The 17,514-nt window shown below is 57.1% G+C and overlaps 2 protein-coding genes and 3 pseudogenes across 6 annotated transcripts in view; 4 read left to right on the top strand and 1 right to left on the bottom strand.

The window, feature by feature from the left end:
- Positions 1-17,514, bottom strand: part of UBAP2 (ubiquitin associated protein 2) — a gene marked incomplete at its 5' end in the record, with an annotated part of 202,718 nt that overhangs the window by 37,059 nt on the left and 148,145 nt on the right. The window lies entirely within an intron of this gene.
- On the top strand, positions 2,482-3,057 carry LOC306957426 (interferon pseudogene; annotated as a pseudogene). Its single transcript has one exon. The product of its transcript is annotated as an interferon pseudogene (transcript).
- On the top strand, positions 6,799-7,374 carry LOC306957425 (interferon pseudogene; annotated as a pseudogene). The gene has a single exon. The product of its transcript is annotated as an interferon pseudogene (transcript).
- Positions 11,116-11,691, top strand: LOC306957423 (interferon pseudogene; annotated as a pseudogene). The gene has a single exon. The product of its transcript is annotated as an interferon pseudogene (transcript).
- LOC306957422 (interferon) lies at positions 15,426-16,001 on the top strand (the record flags this gene model as incomplete). Its single annotated transcript, XM_079548864.1, has 1 exon — positions 15,426-16,001. The coding sequence occupies one exon, from the start codon at positions 15,426-15,428 to the stop codon at positions 15,999-16,001; it is 576 nt and encodes a 191-aa protein (XP_079404990.1).

Raw genomic sequence — 17,514 nt, 5'->3', positions numbered from 1 at the left:
ATAGTGCTAGTGCCTGGCTATCCCAGTGGCCTCCTGCGATGGAGCGACTGCATCGGTGCCCAAAGAGAAGGCAACCGATGCCATCGGTAAGGAATTCCTGCAAGGTTTGCACCTCACCCACGTCATAAATTGCGGAGACGGGGGTTCAAAAGGTGCAGCTATTCGGTGGATGAGGAATTGGTTGCACGCTCGCGGCCCGAGGGCTGCGATCAAGGCTCTACGCTCAGGTGGAGGCCGGACACAAGTGGCGTCCCCCAAGGTGCGTCTTGGGGCCACTGCTCTTCAACATCTTCAACAGCAACACAGGTGATGGGATCCACTGCACCCTCAGCTAGTTTGCAGGCTTCGCGCATCAAGCTGAGCGCGGCAGCTGATACGGCAGAAGGAAGGGATGCCATCCAAAGGGACTTTGACAAATTCAAACCCACCTGGGCCCATGTAAACCCAAGGACGTTCAACAAAGTCAAGTGCAAGGCGCTGTACTTGGGCGGGGACAACGCCAAGATACGCAGGCAGCATGGGAGAACAACTCCTTGAGGGCAGCCCTGCCAAGAAGGATGTAGGGGTCCTGGTAGACAAAAAACTTAACATGAGCTAGCAGTTTGCACCTGCAGCCCCCAAGGCCGACCGCGTACTGGTCTGCACCAAGAGGAGTGGCCAGCAGGGAGAGGGAGGCGACTGTCCCCCACCCCCGCTCTGCTCTGCCCTCGTGACACCCCAGCTGGAGTAATGCCTCCAGGTCTGGGGCCCCAGCTCAGGAAAGCTGGCGAGATTTTGGTGAGAGGCCAGCGCAGGGCCACAGGGACCATCAGAGGGCTGGAGCGCTACTCCTGCAAAGACAAGCTGACGGAACTGTGCCTGTGCGGTCCGCAGAAGACAAAGCACCAGGGTGACCACGTTGCAGCCTGCCAGTACTTACAGGGACGTTATAAACAGGAGGAAAATCAACTTTTCACACGGGAAGATAGCAATAGGACACGGCTTTAAAATAAAAGAGTTTAAGATCAGACGCCAGGGGAAGACGGACGTGAGGCACTGGCACACGATGCCCAGAGAGATTCTGAATATCCCCCAGTACCGGAGGTGTTCCAGGCCAGGCTGGATGCAGCACTGGGAAGCTTGCTCTACGGCTTGAGTCTTGCGGTTGGCAACCGCGCCCTCGGCAGTGAGTGGGAACGACGTGACCTCCGAGGCCCCTTCCAACCCAAGCCATTCCGTGACACCAAGGGGGCCTACGGGACACCTGCAGTGGGCCCCATAAACGCGGACTGCAATGGCAGGACAGGGGGCAACGGCTCGCAACTAAAAGAGAGGAGGCTCACACTGGACGTTAGCAAGAGACTTTGTCCTCTGAGGGGCGGTGGGGCACAGGAAAAGGTCACCCACACAAACTCAGGACGCCCCAACACCGGAAGCCTCTAACGTCAGGCTGGAGGGGGCGTTGGGCAACCCGCTCTAGTGGAAGGCGGCGCTGCCCACGGAAAGGGGGTTGCTTGGAAGCGGACGGCACTTGAGGTCCCTTCCAAACCAAACCACCCTCTCATTCTATCATCTCCTCAAGTCTCCTCATCCTCAACAGGGGCTTAATAACTACATCAGCGGGCTCGCCTCCATAAGGCTTGTGGACTCCTCCTGGACACTCAGACAAACCTTTGGCCTCCGCAACGTAAGATCCTTGCCTTACAACTATCCGCCTGCTGGCCCATTTCCTCCTTCTCACCGGATGCCACACGAAGCAAGGAAAAGAAGAGACGACGGAGGAAGGAGACGCGGCGCCCGAGGACCACCACAGCCGCAGTACCCGCTCGGAAGCATCGCTTCCCTTTCTCGTTCCTCCTCAAGCACAAGCCTTTCCTACATATTCTCAGCAGCCTCCAACGCAGGCGGCGCTGCCTACTCCGACCACTACAACAGCCAACCCAGAGCTCCTCATGCCGCCGGAAACTACCCAAGGTTCTTCCAACGCGCTTCACTTTGCAGTGCTTTCTAAGAAACAAGCACAGAAAGCAAGCCACGGGCAGCACACATCTCAAGTCGAAAGGCCAAGACCCATTACGGCATTAAGGCCTTACGTAAGAAAAGCAGAGTTGAACAGGAAGAGGGATTTCAATGAAGGATACACCAGAGCTCTCGCTGCAGCCCTAAGGGAAAGGATGAAAACAGATATCTGCAGAACAGCTGACCCAGAAGATTCCGCCCCACCACTTTCACATCCCCCTTCCAACCCTTGCAGCCAGCCACCCAAAACACACCGCCGGACCAGGATCTCCACCAACAGCCCCACGCACACCCAAGCCATTTGCTCCCAGACCACAAAAACCAGCAGCCAAAAGTGAAAGCCACAGACAAAATCTCTCGGCAACAGGAAAGCGACGAAGGGAAAGATGACACACCACATAAAGCCGGCACCGCGGCAGCACACACACCACTGCCACCACCCAGCCCCACCAGGCTCCTGCCCACCACAACCAGAGTCCCACCATGGCTGTGCCTGCAAGCCCACAGCACCCACCGGGCTACAGCATCCTGCTGCTCACGCTCCTTGTGAAAGCTCTCGCCGCCACCGCCTGCAACCACCTTCGCCCCCAGGATGCCACCTTCTCTCGCGACAGCCTCCAGCTCCTCCGGGACATGGCTCCCAGCCCACCCCAGCCGTGCCCACAGCACAGCGCGCCATGCTCCTTCAACGACACCATCCTGGACACCAGCAACGCCCGGCAAGCCGACAAAACCACCCACGACATCCTCCAGCACCTCTTCAAAATACTCAGCGGACCCAGCACTCCAGCCCACTGGGTCGACAGCCAACGCCAAAGCCTCCTCAACCACATCCAGCGGTACACCCAGCACCTCGAGCACTGCTTGGCGCGCAGCGACACGCACTCCCGCACGCGATGGCCTCGCAACCTTCACCTCACCATCAACAAACACTTCAGCTGCCTCCACACCTTCCTCCACGACAACGATTACAGCGCCTGCGCCTGGGACCACGTCCGCCTACGAGCTCGCACCTGGTTCCTGCACATCCACGACCTCGTGGGCAACACGCGCACCTAGCCCCAAGCGCACCTCCCACCCTCTTCCTAGTTATCTGTTTATTCAACTATTTATACAAACGGCTATTTATTCGTCTATTTATTCTTCTATTTATTCAGACAAAATAAAGCTCTCCTTTCCAAAACTGCCTGCGACTGCCTCCTTTCGCTCAATCACAGGAGCCCCTTCCGGGGGCAACCAACCCTGGGATTCTCACACACAGCTCTGAAAACTCTGGTACCCGCTCACTTCTTCTGTAAACCCTGCAGGTCCAGGGAGATCCACGAGTTCACCACAAAAAGCAGACAAAGCAGGGACACCTGCGGCAGCAGGACCGGCCCGCTTTGACTAACAAAGCCAAAGCAAGAAGCTGATTATCACTTTCAGCACGGCAGCCTGACGGCCACAGCGGTACCGCGGGGACGGGCAAAAGTAGCCCTACAGTTAACTCGAGCCTTGAGTACGGTGAGCAAGAACGCAAAGGCGGCGTATCACTGCAGTACTTGACTCTTCACGCAAATCCTGTCAAACATCACCCCACACAGAGAAACCCACAAGCTTCAGCTTCTTAGGGGAAGCAGAGCAGACAAAGGTAGGGAGAAGGAAGGAGACAGCAGAGCTAAGACACGGGAAGCTACAGTCATCTTACTCCACCATGACGGGGCACCTTCTTGGCAACCACTCCGCCTCACCTCGGGCTGGAGAACGCTGGCACAGCATGGATTTCAGTACCGCTGTGTCTTAGTTTCACAGGCTCGGACTAGAACTGTTTTCTTCAGAGCGCCAGATACGATGCGGTGCTTTGGTTCTAGGAGAAAAACAACGCTGCTAACACACCAATGCCTACTCTTGCTGCTAAGCGGTGCTGCACAGAGCCAAGGCCATTCTCAGCAAAAGGCCCAAGGAGCTGAGGGGGAGCAGAATTAGGACAGCCGACTCCAACTGGCCCAAAGGGGTATTCCCTACCATACGACATCAAGCGGAAGGAGTTTTGAGGAGGGTGGCAGATCAACTCGCTCGTCCTTCCGCTCCTCAACTGGTTGCAAAGCAGCTCTCCGTCCAACCAAAAAAGTCACGGCTGTCAGGCAAAGTCCCCGGTGACTGCAAGAAGGGAAACATCACTCCCCGTCTTTAAAAAGGCAGGCAGGAAGACGCGGGGAGATCCTGGCCGGACAGCCTCGCCTCTAGGCCTAGGAAGATCACCGAGCAGAAGTGCCAGGAAAACAGAGGGACCAGCAGGTGATCCGAGACTGCCCGCACGGCTTCAACGGGGGCACATCTATAGTGCTAGTGCCTGGCTATCCCAGTGGCCTCCTGCGATGGAGCGACTGCATCGGTGCCCAAAGAGAAGGCAACCGATGCCATCGGTAAGGAATTCCTGCAAGGTTTGCACCTCACCCACGTCATAAATTGCGGAGACGGGGGTTCAAAAGGTGCAGCTATTCGGTGGATGAGGAATTGGTTGCACGCTCGCGGCCCGAGGGCTGCGATCAAGGCTCTACGCTCAGGTGGAGGCCGGACACAAGTGGCGTCCCCCAAGGTGCGTCTTGGGGCCACTGCTCTTCAACATCTTCAACAGCAACACAGGTGATGGGATCCACTGCACCCTCAGCTAGTTTGCAGGCTTCGCGCATCAAGCTGAGCGCGGCAGCTGATACGGCAGAAGGAAGGGATGCCATCCAAAGGGACTTTGACAAATTCAAACCCACCTGGGCCCATGTAAACCCAAGGACGTTCAACAAAGTCAAGTGCAAGGCGCTGTACTTGGGCGGGGACAACGCCAAGATACGCAGGCAGCATGGGAGAACAACTCCTTGAGGGCAGCCCTGCCAAGAAGGATGTAGGGGTCCTGGTAGACAAAAAACTTAACATGAGCTAGCAGTTTGCACCTGCAGCCCCCAAGGCCGACCGCGTACTGGTCTGCACCAAGAGGAGTGGCCAGCAGGGAGAGGGAGGCGACTGTCCCCCACCCCCGCTCTGCTCTGCCCTCGTGACACCCCAGCTGGAGTAATGCCTCCAGGTCTGGGGCCCCAGCTCAGGAAAGCTGGCGAGATTTTGGTGAGAGGCCAGCGCAGGGCCACAGGGACCATCAGAGGGCTGGAGCGCTACTCCTGCAAAGACAAGCTGACGGAACTGTGCCTGTGCGGTCCGCAGAAGACAAAGCACCAGGGTGACCACGTTGCAGCCTGCCAGTACTTACAGGGACGTTATAAACAGGAGGAAAATCAACTTTTCACACGGGAAGATAGCAATAGGACACGGCTTTAAAATAAAAGAGTTTAAGATCAGACGCCAGGGGAAGACGGACGTGAGGCACTGGCACACGATGCCCAGAGAGATTCTGAATATCCCCCAGTACCGGAGGTGTTCCAGGCCAGGCTGGATGCAGCACTGGGAAGCTTGCTCTACGGCTTGAGTCTTGCGGTTGGCAACCGCGCCCTCGGCAGTGAGTGGGAACGACGTGACCTCCGAGGCCCCTTCCAACCCAAGCCATTCCGTGACACCAAGGGGGCCTACGGGACACCTGCAGTGGGCCCCATAAACGCGGACTGCAATGGCAGGACAGGGGGCAACGGCTCGCAACTAAAAGAGAGGAGGCTCACACTGGACGTTAGCAAGAGACTTTGTCCTCTGAGGGGCGGTGGGGCACAGGAAAAGGTCACCCACACAAACTCAGGACGCCCCAACACCGGAAGCCTCTAACGTCAGGCTGGAGGGGGCGTTGGGCAACCCGCTCTAGTGGAAGGCGGCGCTGCCCACGGAAAGGGGGTTGCTTGGAAGCGGACGGCACTTGAGGTCCCTTCCAAACCAAACCACCCTCTCATTCTATCATCTCCTCAAGTCTCCTCATCCTCAACAGGGGCTTAATAACTACATCAGCGGGCTCGCCTCCATAAGGCTTGTGGACTCCTCCTGGACACTCAGACAAACCTTTGGCCTCCGCAACGTAAGATCCTTGCCTTACAACTATCCGCCTGCTGGCCCATTTCCTCCTTCTCACCGGATGCCACACGAAGCAAGGAAAAGAAGAGACGACGGAGGAAGGAGACGCGGCGCCCGAGGACCACCACAGCCGCAGTACCCGCTCGGAAGCATCGCTTCCCTTTCTCGTTCCTCCTCAAGCACAAGCCTTTCCTACATATTCTCAGCAGCCTCCAACGCAGGCGGCGCTGCCTACTCCGACCACTACAACAGCCAACCCAGAGCTCCTCATGCCGCCGGAAACTACCCAAGGTTCTTCCAACGCGCTTCACTTTGCAGTGCTTTCTAAGAAACAAGCACAGAAAGCAAGCCACGGGCAGCACACATCTCAAGTCGAAAGGCCAAGACCCATTACGGCATTAAGGCGTTACGTAAGAAAAGCAGAGTTGAACAGGAAGAGGGATTTCAATGAAGGATACACCAGAGCTCTCGCTGCAGCCCTAAGGGAAAGGATGAAAACAGATATCTGCAGAACAGCTGACCCAGAAGATTCCGCCCCACCACTTTCACATCCCCCTTCCAACCCTTGCAGCCAGCCACCCAAAACACACCGCCGGACCAGGATCTCCACCAACAGCCCCACGCACACCCAAGCCATTTGCTCCCAGACCACAAAAACCAGCAGCCAAAAGTGAAAGCCACAGACAAAATCTCTCGGCAACAGGAAAGCGACGAAGGGAAAGATGACACACCACATAAAGCCGGCACCGCGGCAGCACACACACCACTGCCACCACCCAGCCCCACCAGGCTCCTGCCCACCACAACCAGAGTCCCACCATGGCTGTGCCTGCAAGCCCACAGCACCCACCGGGCTACAGCATCCTGCTGCTCACGCTCCTTGTGAAAGCTCTCGCCGCCACCGCCTGCAACCACCTTCGCCCCCAGGATGCCACCTTCTCTCGCGACAGCCTCCAGCTCCTCCGGGACATGGCTCCCAGCCCACCCCAGCCGTGCCCACAGCACAGCGCGCCATGCTCCTTCAACGACACCATCCTGGACACCAGCAACGCCCGGCAAGCCGACAAAACCACCCACGACATCCTCCAGCACCTCTTCAAAATACTCAGCGGACCCAGCACTCCAGCCCACTGGGTCGACAGCCAACGCCAAAGCCTCCTCAACCACATCCAGCGGTACACCCAGCACCTCGAGCACTGCTTGGCGCGCAGCGACACGCACTCCCGCACGCGATGGCCTCGCAACCTTCACCTCACCATCAACAAACACTTCAGCTGCCTCCACACCTTCCTCCACGACAACGATTACAGCGCCTGCGCCTGGGACCACGTCCGCCTACGAGCTCGCACCTGGTTCCTGCACATCCACGACCTCGTGGGCAACACGCGCACCTAGCCCCAAGCGCACCTCCCACCCTCTTCCTAGTTATCTGTTTATTCAACTATTTATACAAACGGCTATTTATTCGTCTATTTATTCTTCTATTTATTCAGACAAAATAAAGCTCTCCTTTCCAAAACTGCCTGCGACTGCCTCCTTTCGCTCAATCACAGGAGCCCCTTCCGGGGGCAACCAACCCTGGGATTCTCACACACAGCTCTGAAAACTCTGGTACCCGCTCACTTCTTCTGTAAACCCTGCAGGTCCAGGGAGATCCACGAGTTCACCACAAAAAGCAGACAAAGCAGGGACACCTGCGGCAGCAGGACCGGCCCGCTTTGACTAACAAAGCCAAAGCAAGAAGCTGATTATCACTTTCAGCACGGCAGCCTGACGGCCACAGCGGTACCGCGGGGACGGGCAAAAGTAGCCCTACAGTTAACTCGAGCCTTGAGTACGGTGAGCAAGAACGCAAAGGCGGCGTATCACTGCAGTACTTGACTCTTCACGCAAATCCTGTCAAACATCACCCCACACAGAGAAACCCACAAGCTTCAGCTTCTTAGGGGAAGCAGAGCAGACAAAGGTAGGGAGAAGGAAGGAGACAGCAGAGCTAAGACACGGGAAGCTACAGTCATCTTACTCCACCATGACGGGGCACCTTCTTGGCAACCACTCCGCCTCACCTCGGGCTGGAGAACGCTGGCACAGCATGGATTTCAGTACCGCTGTGTCTTAGTTTCACAGGCTCGGACTAGAACTGTTTTCTTCAGAGCGCCAGATACGATGCGGTGCTTTGGTTCTAGGAGAAAAACAACGCTGCTAACACACCAATGCCTACTCTTGCTGCTAAGCGGTGCTGCACAGAGCCAAGGCCATTCTCAGCAAAAGGCCCAAGGAGCTGAGGGGGAGCAGAATTAGGACAGCCGACTCCAACTGGCCCAAAGGGGTATTCCCTACCATACGACATCAAGCGGAAGGAGTTTTGAGGAGGGTGGCAGATCAACTCGCTCGTCCTTCCGCTCCTCAACTGGTTGCAAAGCAGCTCTCCGTCCAACCAAAAAAGTCACGGCTGTCAGGCAAAGTCCCCGGTGACTGCAAGAAGGGAAACATCACTCCCCGTCTTTAAAAAGGCAGGCAGGAAGACGCGGGGAGATCCTGGCCGGACAGCCTCGCCTCTAGGCCTAGGAAGATCACCGAGCAGAAGTGCCAGGAAAACAGAGGGACCAGCAGGTGATCCGAGACTGCCCGCACGGCTTCAACGGGGGCACATCTATAGTGCTAGTGCCTGGCTATCCCAGTGGCCTCCTGCGATGGAGCGACTGCATCGGTGCCCAAAGAGAAGGCAACCGATGCCATCGGTAAGGAATTCCTGCAAGGTTTGCACCTCACCCACGTCATAAATTGCGGAGACGGGGGTTCAAAAGGTGCAGCTATTCGGTGGATGAGGAATTGGTTGCACGCTCGCGGCCCGAGGGCTGCGATCAAGGCTCTACGCTCAGGTGGAGGCCGGACACAAGTGGCGTCCCCCAAGGTGCGTCTTGGGGCCACTGCTCTTCAACATCTTCAACAGCAACACAGGTGATGGGATCCACTGCACCCTCAGCTAGTTTGCAGGCTTCGCGCATCAAGCTGAGCGCGGCAGCTGATACGGCAGAAGGAAGGGATGCCATCCAAAGGGACTTTGACAAATTCAAACCCACCTGGGCCCATGTAAACCCAAGGACGTTCAACAAAGTCAAGTGCAAGGCGCTGTACTTGGGCGGGGACAACGCCAAGATACGCAGGCAGCATGGGAGAACAACTCCTTGAGGGCAGCCCTGCCAAGAAGGATGTAGGGGTCCTGGTAGACAAAAAACTTAACATGAGCTAGCAGTTTGCACCTGCAGCCCCCAAGGCCGACCGCGTACTGGTCTGCACCAAGAGGAGTGGCCAGCAGGGAGAGGGAGGCGACTGTCCCCCACCCCCGCTCTGCTCTGCCCTCGTGACACCCCAGCTGGAGTAATGCCTCCAGGTCTGGGGCCCCAGCTCAGGAAAGCTGGCGAGATTTTGGTGAGAGGCCAGCGCAGGGCCACAGGGACCATCAGAGGGCTGGAGCGCTACTCCTGCAAAGACAAGCTGACGGAACTGTGCCTGTGCGGTCCGCAGAAGACAAAGCACCAGGGTGACCACGTTGCAGCCTGCCAGTACTTACAGGGACGTTATAAACAGGAGGAAAATCAACTTTTCACACGGGAAGATAGCAATAGGACACGGCTTTAAAATAAAAGAGTTTAAGATCAGACGCCAGGGGAAGACGGACGTGAGGCACTGGCACACGATGCCCAGAGAGATTCTGAATATCCCCCAGTACCGGAGGTGTTCCAGGCCAGGCTGGATGCAGCACTGGGAAGCTTGCTCTACGGCTTGAGTCTTGCGGTTGGCAACCGCGCCCTCGGCAGTGAGTGGGAACGACGTGACCTCCGAGGCCCCTTCCAACCCAAGCCATTCCGTGACACCAAGGGGGCCTACGGGACACCTGCAGTGGGCCCCATAAACGCGGACTGCAATGGCAGGACAGGGGGCAACGGCTCGCAACTAAAAGAGAGGAGGCTCACACTGGACGTTAGCAAGAGACTTTGTCCTCTGAGGGGCGGTGGGGCACAGGAAAAGGTCACCCACACAAACTCAGGACGCCCCAACACCGGAAGCCTCTAACGTCAGGCTGGAGGGGGCGTTGGGCAACCCGCTCTAGTGGAAGGCGGCGCTGCCCACGGAAAGGGGGTTGCTTGGAAGCGGACGGCACTTGAGGTCCCTTCCAAACCAAACCACCCTCTCATTCTATCATCTCCTCAAGTCTCCTCATCCTCAACAGGGGCTTAATAACTACATCAGCGGGCTCGCCTCCATAAGGCTTGTGGACTCCTCCTGGACACTCAGACAAACCTTGGGCCTCCGCAACGTAAGATCCTTGCCTTACAACTATCCGCCTGCTGGCCCATTTCCTCCTTCTCACCGGATGCCACACGAAGCAAGGAAAAGAAGAGACGACGGAGGAAGGAGACGCGGCGCCCGAGGACCACCACAGCCGCAGTACCCGCTCGGAAGCATCGCTTCCCTTTCTCGTTCCTCCTCAAGCACAAGCCTTTCCTACATATTCTCAGCAGCCTCCAACGCAGGCGGCGCTGCCTACTCCGACCACTACAACAGCCAACCCAGAGCTCCTCATGCCGCCGGAAACTACCCAAGGTTCTTCCAACGCGCTTCACTTTGCAGTGCTTTCTAAGAAACAAGCACAGAAAGCAAGCCACGGGCAGCACACATCTCAAGTCGAAAGGCCAAGACCCATTACGGCATTAAGGCCTTACGTAAGAAAAGCAGAGTTGAACAGGAAGAGGGATTTCAATGAAGGATACACCAGAGCTCTCGCTGCAGCCCTAAGGGAAAGGATGAAAACAGATATCTGCAGAACAGCTGACCCAGAAGATTCCGCCCCACCACTTTCACATCCCCCTTCCAACCCTTGCAGCCAGCCACCCAAAACACACCGCCGGACCAGGATCTCCACCAACAGCCCCACGCACACCCAAGCCATTTGCTCCCAGACCACAAAAACCAGCAGCCAAAAGTGAAAGCCACAGACAAAATCTCTCGGCAACAGGAAAGCGACGAAGGGAAAGATGACACACCACATAAAGCCGGCACCGCGGCAGCACACACACCACTGCCACCACCCAGCCCCACCAGGCTCCTGCCCACCACAACCAGAGTCCCACCATGGCTGTGCCTGCAAGCCCACAGCACCCACCGGGCTACAGCATCCTGCTGCTCACGCTCCTTGTGAAAGCTCTCGCCGCCACCGCCTGCAACCACCTTCGCCCCCAGGATGCCACCTTCTCTCGCGACAGCCTCCAGCTCCTCCGGGACATGGCTCCCAGCCCACCCCAGCCGTGCCCACAGCACAGCGCGCCATGCTCCTTCAACGACACCATCCTGGACACCAGCAACGCCCGGCAAGCCGACAAAACCACCCACGACATCCTCCAGCACCTCTTCAAAATACTCAGCGGACCCAGCACTCCAGCCCACTGGGTCGACAGCCAACGCCAAAGCCTCCTCAACCACATCCAGCGGTACACCCAGCACCTCGAGCACTGCTTGGCGCGCAGCGACACGCACTCCCGCACGCGATGGCCTCGCAACCTTCACCTCACCATCAACAAACACTTCAGCTGCCTCCACACCTTCCTCCACGACAACGATTACAGCGCCTGCGCCTGGGACCACGTCCGCCTACGAGCTCGCACCTGGTTCCTGCACATCCACGACCTCGTGGGCAACACGCGCACCTAGCCCCAAGCGCACCTCCCACCCTCTTCCTAGTTATCTGTTTATTCAACTATTTATACAAACGGCTATTTATTCGTCTATTTATTCTTCTATTTATTCAGACAAAATAAAGCTCTCCTTTCCAAAACTGCCTGCGACTGCCTCCTTTCGCTCAATCACAGGAGCCCCTTCCGGGGGCAACCAACCCTGGGATTCTCACACACAGCTCTGAAAACTCTGGTACCCGCTCACTTCTTCTGTAAACCCTGCAGGTCCAGGGAGATCCACGAGTTCACCACAAAAAGCAGACAAAGCAGGGACACCTGCGGCAGCAGGACCGGCCCGCTTTGACTAACAAAGCCAAAGCAAGAAGCTGATTATCACTTTCAGCACGGCAGCCTGACGGCCACAGCGGTACCGCGGGGACGGGCAAAAGTAGCCCTACAGTTAACTCGAGCCTTGAGTACGGTGAGCAAGAACGCAAAGGCGGCGTATCACTGCAGTACTTGACTCTTCACGCAAATGCTGTCAAACATCACCCCACACAGAGAAACCCACAAGCTTCAGCTTCTTAGGGGAAGCAGAGCAGACAAAGGTAGGGAGAAGGAAGGAGACAGCAGAGCTAAGACACGGGAAGCTACAGTCATCTTACTCCACCATGACGGGGCACCTTCTTGGCAACCACTCCGCCTCACCTCGGGCTGGAGAACGCTGGCACAGCATGGATTTCAGTACCGCTGTGTCTTAGTTTCACAGGCTCGGACTAGAACTGTTTTCTTCAGAGCGCCTGATACGATGCGGTGCTTTGGTTCTAGGAGAAAAACAACGCTGCTAACACACCAACGCCTACTCTTGCTGCTAAGCGGTGCTGCACAGAGCCAAGGCCATTCTCAGCAAAAGGCCCAAGGAGCTGAGGGGGAGCAGAATTAGGACAGCCGACTCCAACTGGCCCAAAGGGGTATTCCCTACCATACGACATCAAGCGGAAGGAGTTTTGAGGAGGGTGGCAGATCAACTCGCTCGTCCTTCCGCTCCTCAACTGGTTGCAAAGCAGCTCTCCGTCCAACCAAAAAAGTCACGGCTGTCAGGCAAAGTCCCCGGTGACTGCAAGAAGGGAAACATCACTCCCCGTCTTTAAAAAGGCAGGCAGGAAGACGCGGGGAGATCCTGGCCGGACAGCCTCGCCTCTAGGCCTAGGAAGATCACCGAGCAGAAGTGCCAGGAAAACAGAGGGACCAGCAGGTGATCCGAGACTGCCCGCACGGCTTCAACGGGGGCACACCTATAGTGCTAGTGCCTGGCTATCCCAGTGGCCTCCTGCGATGGAGCGACTGCATCGGTGCCCAAAGAGAAGGCAACCGATGCCATCGGTAAGGAATTCCTGCAAGGTTTGCACCTCACCCACGTCATAAATTGCGGAGACGGGGGTTCAAAAGGTGCAGCTATTCGGTGGATGAGGAATTGGTTGCACGCTCGCGGCCCGAGGGCTGCGATCAAGGCTCTACGCCAGGGTGGAGGCCGGACACAAGTGGTGTCCCCCAAGGTGCGTCTTGGGGCCACTGCTCTTCAACATCTTCAACAGCAACACAGGTGATGGGATCCACTGCACCCTCAGCTAGTTTGCAGGCTTCGCGCATCAAGCTGAGCGCGGCAGCTGATACGGCAGAAGGAAGGGATGCCATCCAAAGGGACTTTGACAAATTCAAACCCACCTGGGCCCATGTAAACCCAAGGACGTTCAACAAAGTCAAGTGCAAGGCGCTGTACTTGGGCGGGGACAACGCCAAGATACGCAGGCAGCATGGGAGAACAACTCCTTGAGGGCAGCCCTGCCAAGAAGGATGTAGGGGTCCTGGTAGACAAAAAACTTAACATGAGCTAGCAGTTTGCACCTGCAGCCCCCAAGGCCGACCGCGTACTGGTCTGCACCAAGAGGAGTGGCCAGCAGGGAGAGGGAGGCGACTGTCCCCCACCCCCGCTCTGCTCTGCCCTCGTGACACCCCAGCTGGAGTAATGCCTCCAGGTCTGGGGCCCCAGCTCAGGAAAGCTGGCGAGATTTTGGTGAGAGGCCAGCGCAGGGCCACAGGGACCATCAGAGGGCTGGAGCGCTACTCCTGCAAAGACAAGCTGACGGAACTGTGCCTGTGCGGTCCGCAGAAGACAAAGCACCAGGGTGACCACGTTGCAGCCTGCCAGTACTTACAGGGACGTTATAAACAGGAGGAAAATCAACTTTTCACACGGGAAGATAGCAATAGGACACGGCTTTAAAATAAAAGAGTTTAAGATCAGACGCCAGGGGAAGACGGACGTGAGGCACTGGCACACGATGCCCAGAGAGATTCTGAATATCCCCCAGTACCGGAGGTGTTCCAGGCCAGGCTGGATGCAGCACTGGGAAGCTTGCTCTACGGCTTGAGTCTTGCGGTTGGCAACCGCGCCCTCGGCAGTGAGTGGGAACGACGTGACCTCCGAGGCCCCTTCCAACCCAAGCCATTCCGTGACACAAAGGGGGCCTACGGGACACCTGCAGTGGGCCCCATAAACGCGGACTGCAATGGCAGGACAGGGGGCAACGGCTCGCAACTAAAAGAGAGGAGGCTCACACTGGACGTTAGCAAGAGACTTTGTCCTCTGAGGGGCGGTGGGGCACAGGAAAAGGTCACCCACACAAACTCAGGACGCCCCAACACCGGAAGCCTCTAACGTCAGGCTGGAGGGGGCGTTGGGTAACCCGCTCTAGTGGAAGGCGGCGCTGCCCACGGAAAGGGGGTTGCTTGGAAGCGGACGGCACTTGAGGTCCCTTCCAAACCAAACCACCCTCTCATTCTATCATCTCCTCAAGTCTCCTCATCCTCAACAGGGGCTTAATAACTACATCAGCGGGCTCGCCTCCATAAGGCTTGTGGACTCCTCCTGGACACTCAGACAAACCTTTGGCCTCCGCAACGTAAGATCCTTGCCTTACAACTATCCGCCTGCTGGCCCATTTCCTCCTTCTCACCGGATGCCACACGAAGCAAGGAAAAGAAGAGACGACGGAGGAAGGAGACGCGGCGCCCGAGGACCACCACAGCCGCAGTACCCGCTCGGAAGCATCGCTTCCCTTTCTCGTTCCTCCTCAAGCACAAGCCTTTCCTACATATTCTCAGCAGCCTCCAACGCAGGCGGCGCTGCCTACTCCGACCACTACAACAGCCAACCCAGAGTTCCTCACGCCGCCGGAAACTACCCAAGGTTCTTCCAACGCGCTTCACTTTGCAGTGCTTTCTAAGAAACAAGCACAGAAAGCAAGCCACGGGCAGCACACATCTCAAGTCGAAAGGCCAAGACCCATTACGGCATTAAGGCCTTACGTAAGAAAAGCAGAGTTGAACAGGAAGAGGGATTTCAATGAAGGATACACCAGAGCTCTCGCTGCAGCCCTAAGGGAAAGGATGAAAACAGCAGAACAGCTGACCCAGAAGATTCCGCCCCACCACTTTCACATCCCCCTTCCAACCCTTGCAGCCAGCCACCCAAAACACACCGCCGGACCAGGATCACCACCAACAGCCCCACGCACACCCAAGCCATTTGCTCCCAGACCACAAAAACCAGCAGCCAAAAGTGAAAGCCACAGACAAAATCTCTCGGCAACAGGAAAGCGACGAAGGGAAAGATGACACACCACATAAAGCCGGCACCGCGGCAGCACACACACCACTGCCACCACCCAGCCCCACCAGGCTCCTGCCCACCACAACCAGAGTCCCACCATGGCTGTGCCTGCAAGCCCACAGCACCCACCGGGCTACAGCATCCTGCTGCTCACGCTCCTTGTGAAAGCTCTCGCCGCCACCGCCTGCAACCACCTTCGCCCCCAGGATGCCACCTTCTCTCGCGACAGCCTCCAGCTCCTCCGGGACATGGCTCCCAGCCCACCCCAGCCGTGCCCACAGCACAGCGCGCCATGCTCCTTCAACGACACCATCCTGGACACCAGCAACGCCCGGCAAGCCGACAAAACCACCCACGACATCCTCCAGCACCTCTTCAAAATACTCAGCGGACCCAGCACTCCAGCCCACTGGGTCGACAGCCAACGCCAAAGCCTCCTCAACCACATCCAGCGGTACACCCAGCACCTCGAGCACTGCTTGGCGCGCAGCGACACGCGCTCCCGCACGCGATGGCCTCGCAACCTTCACCTCACCATCAACAAACACTTCAGCTGCCTCCACACCTTCCTCCACGACAACGATTACAGCGCCTGCGCCTGGGACCACGTCCGCCTACGAGCTCGCACCTGGTTCCTGCACATCCACGACCTCGTGGGCAACACGCGCACCTAGCCCCAAGCGCACCTCCCACCCTCTTCCTAGTTATCTGTTTATTCAACTATTTATACAAACGGCTATTTATTCGTCTATTTATTCTTCTATTTATTCAGACAAAATAAAGCTCTCCTTTCCAAAACTGCCTGCGACTGCCTCCTTTCGCTCAATCACAGGAGCCCCTTCCGGGGGCAACCAACCCTGGGATTCTCACACACAGCTCTGAAAACTCTGGTACCCGCTCACTTCTTCTGTAAACCCTGCAGGTCCAGGGAGATCCACGAGTTCACCACAAAAAGCAGACAAAGCAGGGACACCTGCGGCAGCAGGACCGGCCCGCTTTGACTAACAAAGCCAAAGCAAGAAGCTGATTATCACTTTCAGCACGGCAGCCTGACGGCCACAGCGGTACCGCGGGGACGGGCAAAAGTAGCCCTACAGTTAACTCGAGCCTTGAGTACGGTGAGCAAGAACGCAAAGGCGGCGTATCACTGCAGTACTTGACTCTTCACGCAAATCCTGTCAAACATCACCCCACACAGAGAAACCCACAAGCTTCAGCTTCTTAGGGGAAGCAGAGCAGACAAAGGTAGGGAGAAGGAAGGAGACAGCAGAGCTAAGACACAGGAAGCTACAGTCATCTTACTCCACCATGACGGGGCACCTTCTTGGCAACCACTCCGCCTCACCTCGGGCTGGAGAACGCTGGCACAGCATGGATTTCAGTACCGCTGTGTCTTAGTTTCACAGGCTCGGACTAGAACTGTTTTCTTCAGAGCGCCTGATACGATGCGGTGCTTTGGTTCTAGGAGAAAAACAACGCTGCTAACACACCAACGCCTACTCTTGCTGCTAAGCGGTGCTGCACAGAGCCAAGGCCATTCTCAGCAAAAGGCCCAAGGAGCTGAGGGGGAGCAGAATTAGGACAGCCGACTCCAACTGGCCCAAAGGGGTATTCCCTACCATACGACATCAAGCGGAAGGAGTTTTGAGGAGGGTGGCAGATCAACTCGCTCGTCCTTCCGCTCCTCAACTGGTTGCAAAGCAGCTCTCCGTCCAACCAAAAAAGTCACGGCTGTCAGGCAAAGTCCCCGGTGACTGCAAGAAGGGAAACATCACTCCCCGTCTTTAAAAAGGCAGGCAGGAAGACGCGGGGAGATCCTGGCCGGACAGCCTCGCCTCTAGGCCTAGGAAGATCACCGAGCAGAAGTGCCAGGAAAACAGAGGGACCAGCAGGTGATCCGAGACTGCCCGCACGGCTTCAACGGGGGCACACCTATAGTGCTAGTGCCTGGCTATCCCAGTGGCCTCCTGCGATGGAGCGACTGCATCGGTGCCCAAAGAGAAGGCAACCGATGCCATCGGTAAGGAATTCCTGCAAGGTTTGCACCTCACCCACGTCATAAATTGCGGAGACGGGGGTTCAAAAGGTGCAGCTATTCGGTGGATGAGGAATTGGTTGCACGCTCGCGGCCCGAGGGCTGCGATCAAGGCTCTACGCTCAGGTGGAGGCCGGACACAAGTGGCGTCC

This window comes from Tetrao urogallus (genome assembly GCF_951394365.1).
Source record: "Tetrao urogallus genome assembly, chromosome: Z".
Lineage (NCBI taxonomy): Eukaryota > Metazoa > Chordata > Aves > Galliformes > Phasianidae > Tetrao > Tetrao urogallus.
The sequence above is the reverse complement of the archived record's forward strand: the minus strand, read 5'-3'. Positions and strand labels throughout refer to the sequence as shown.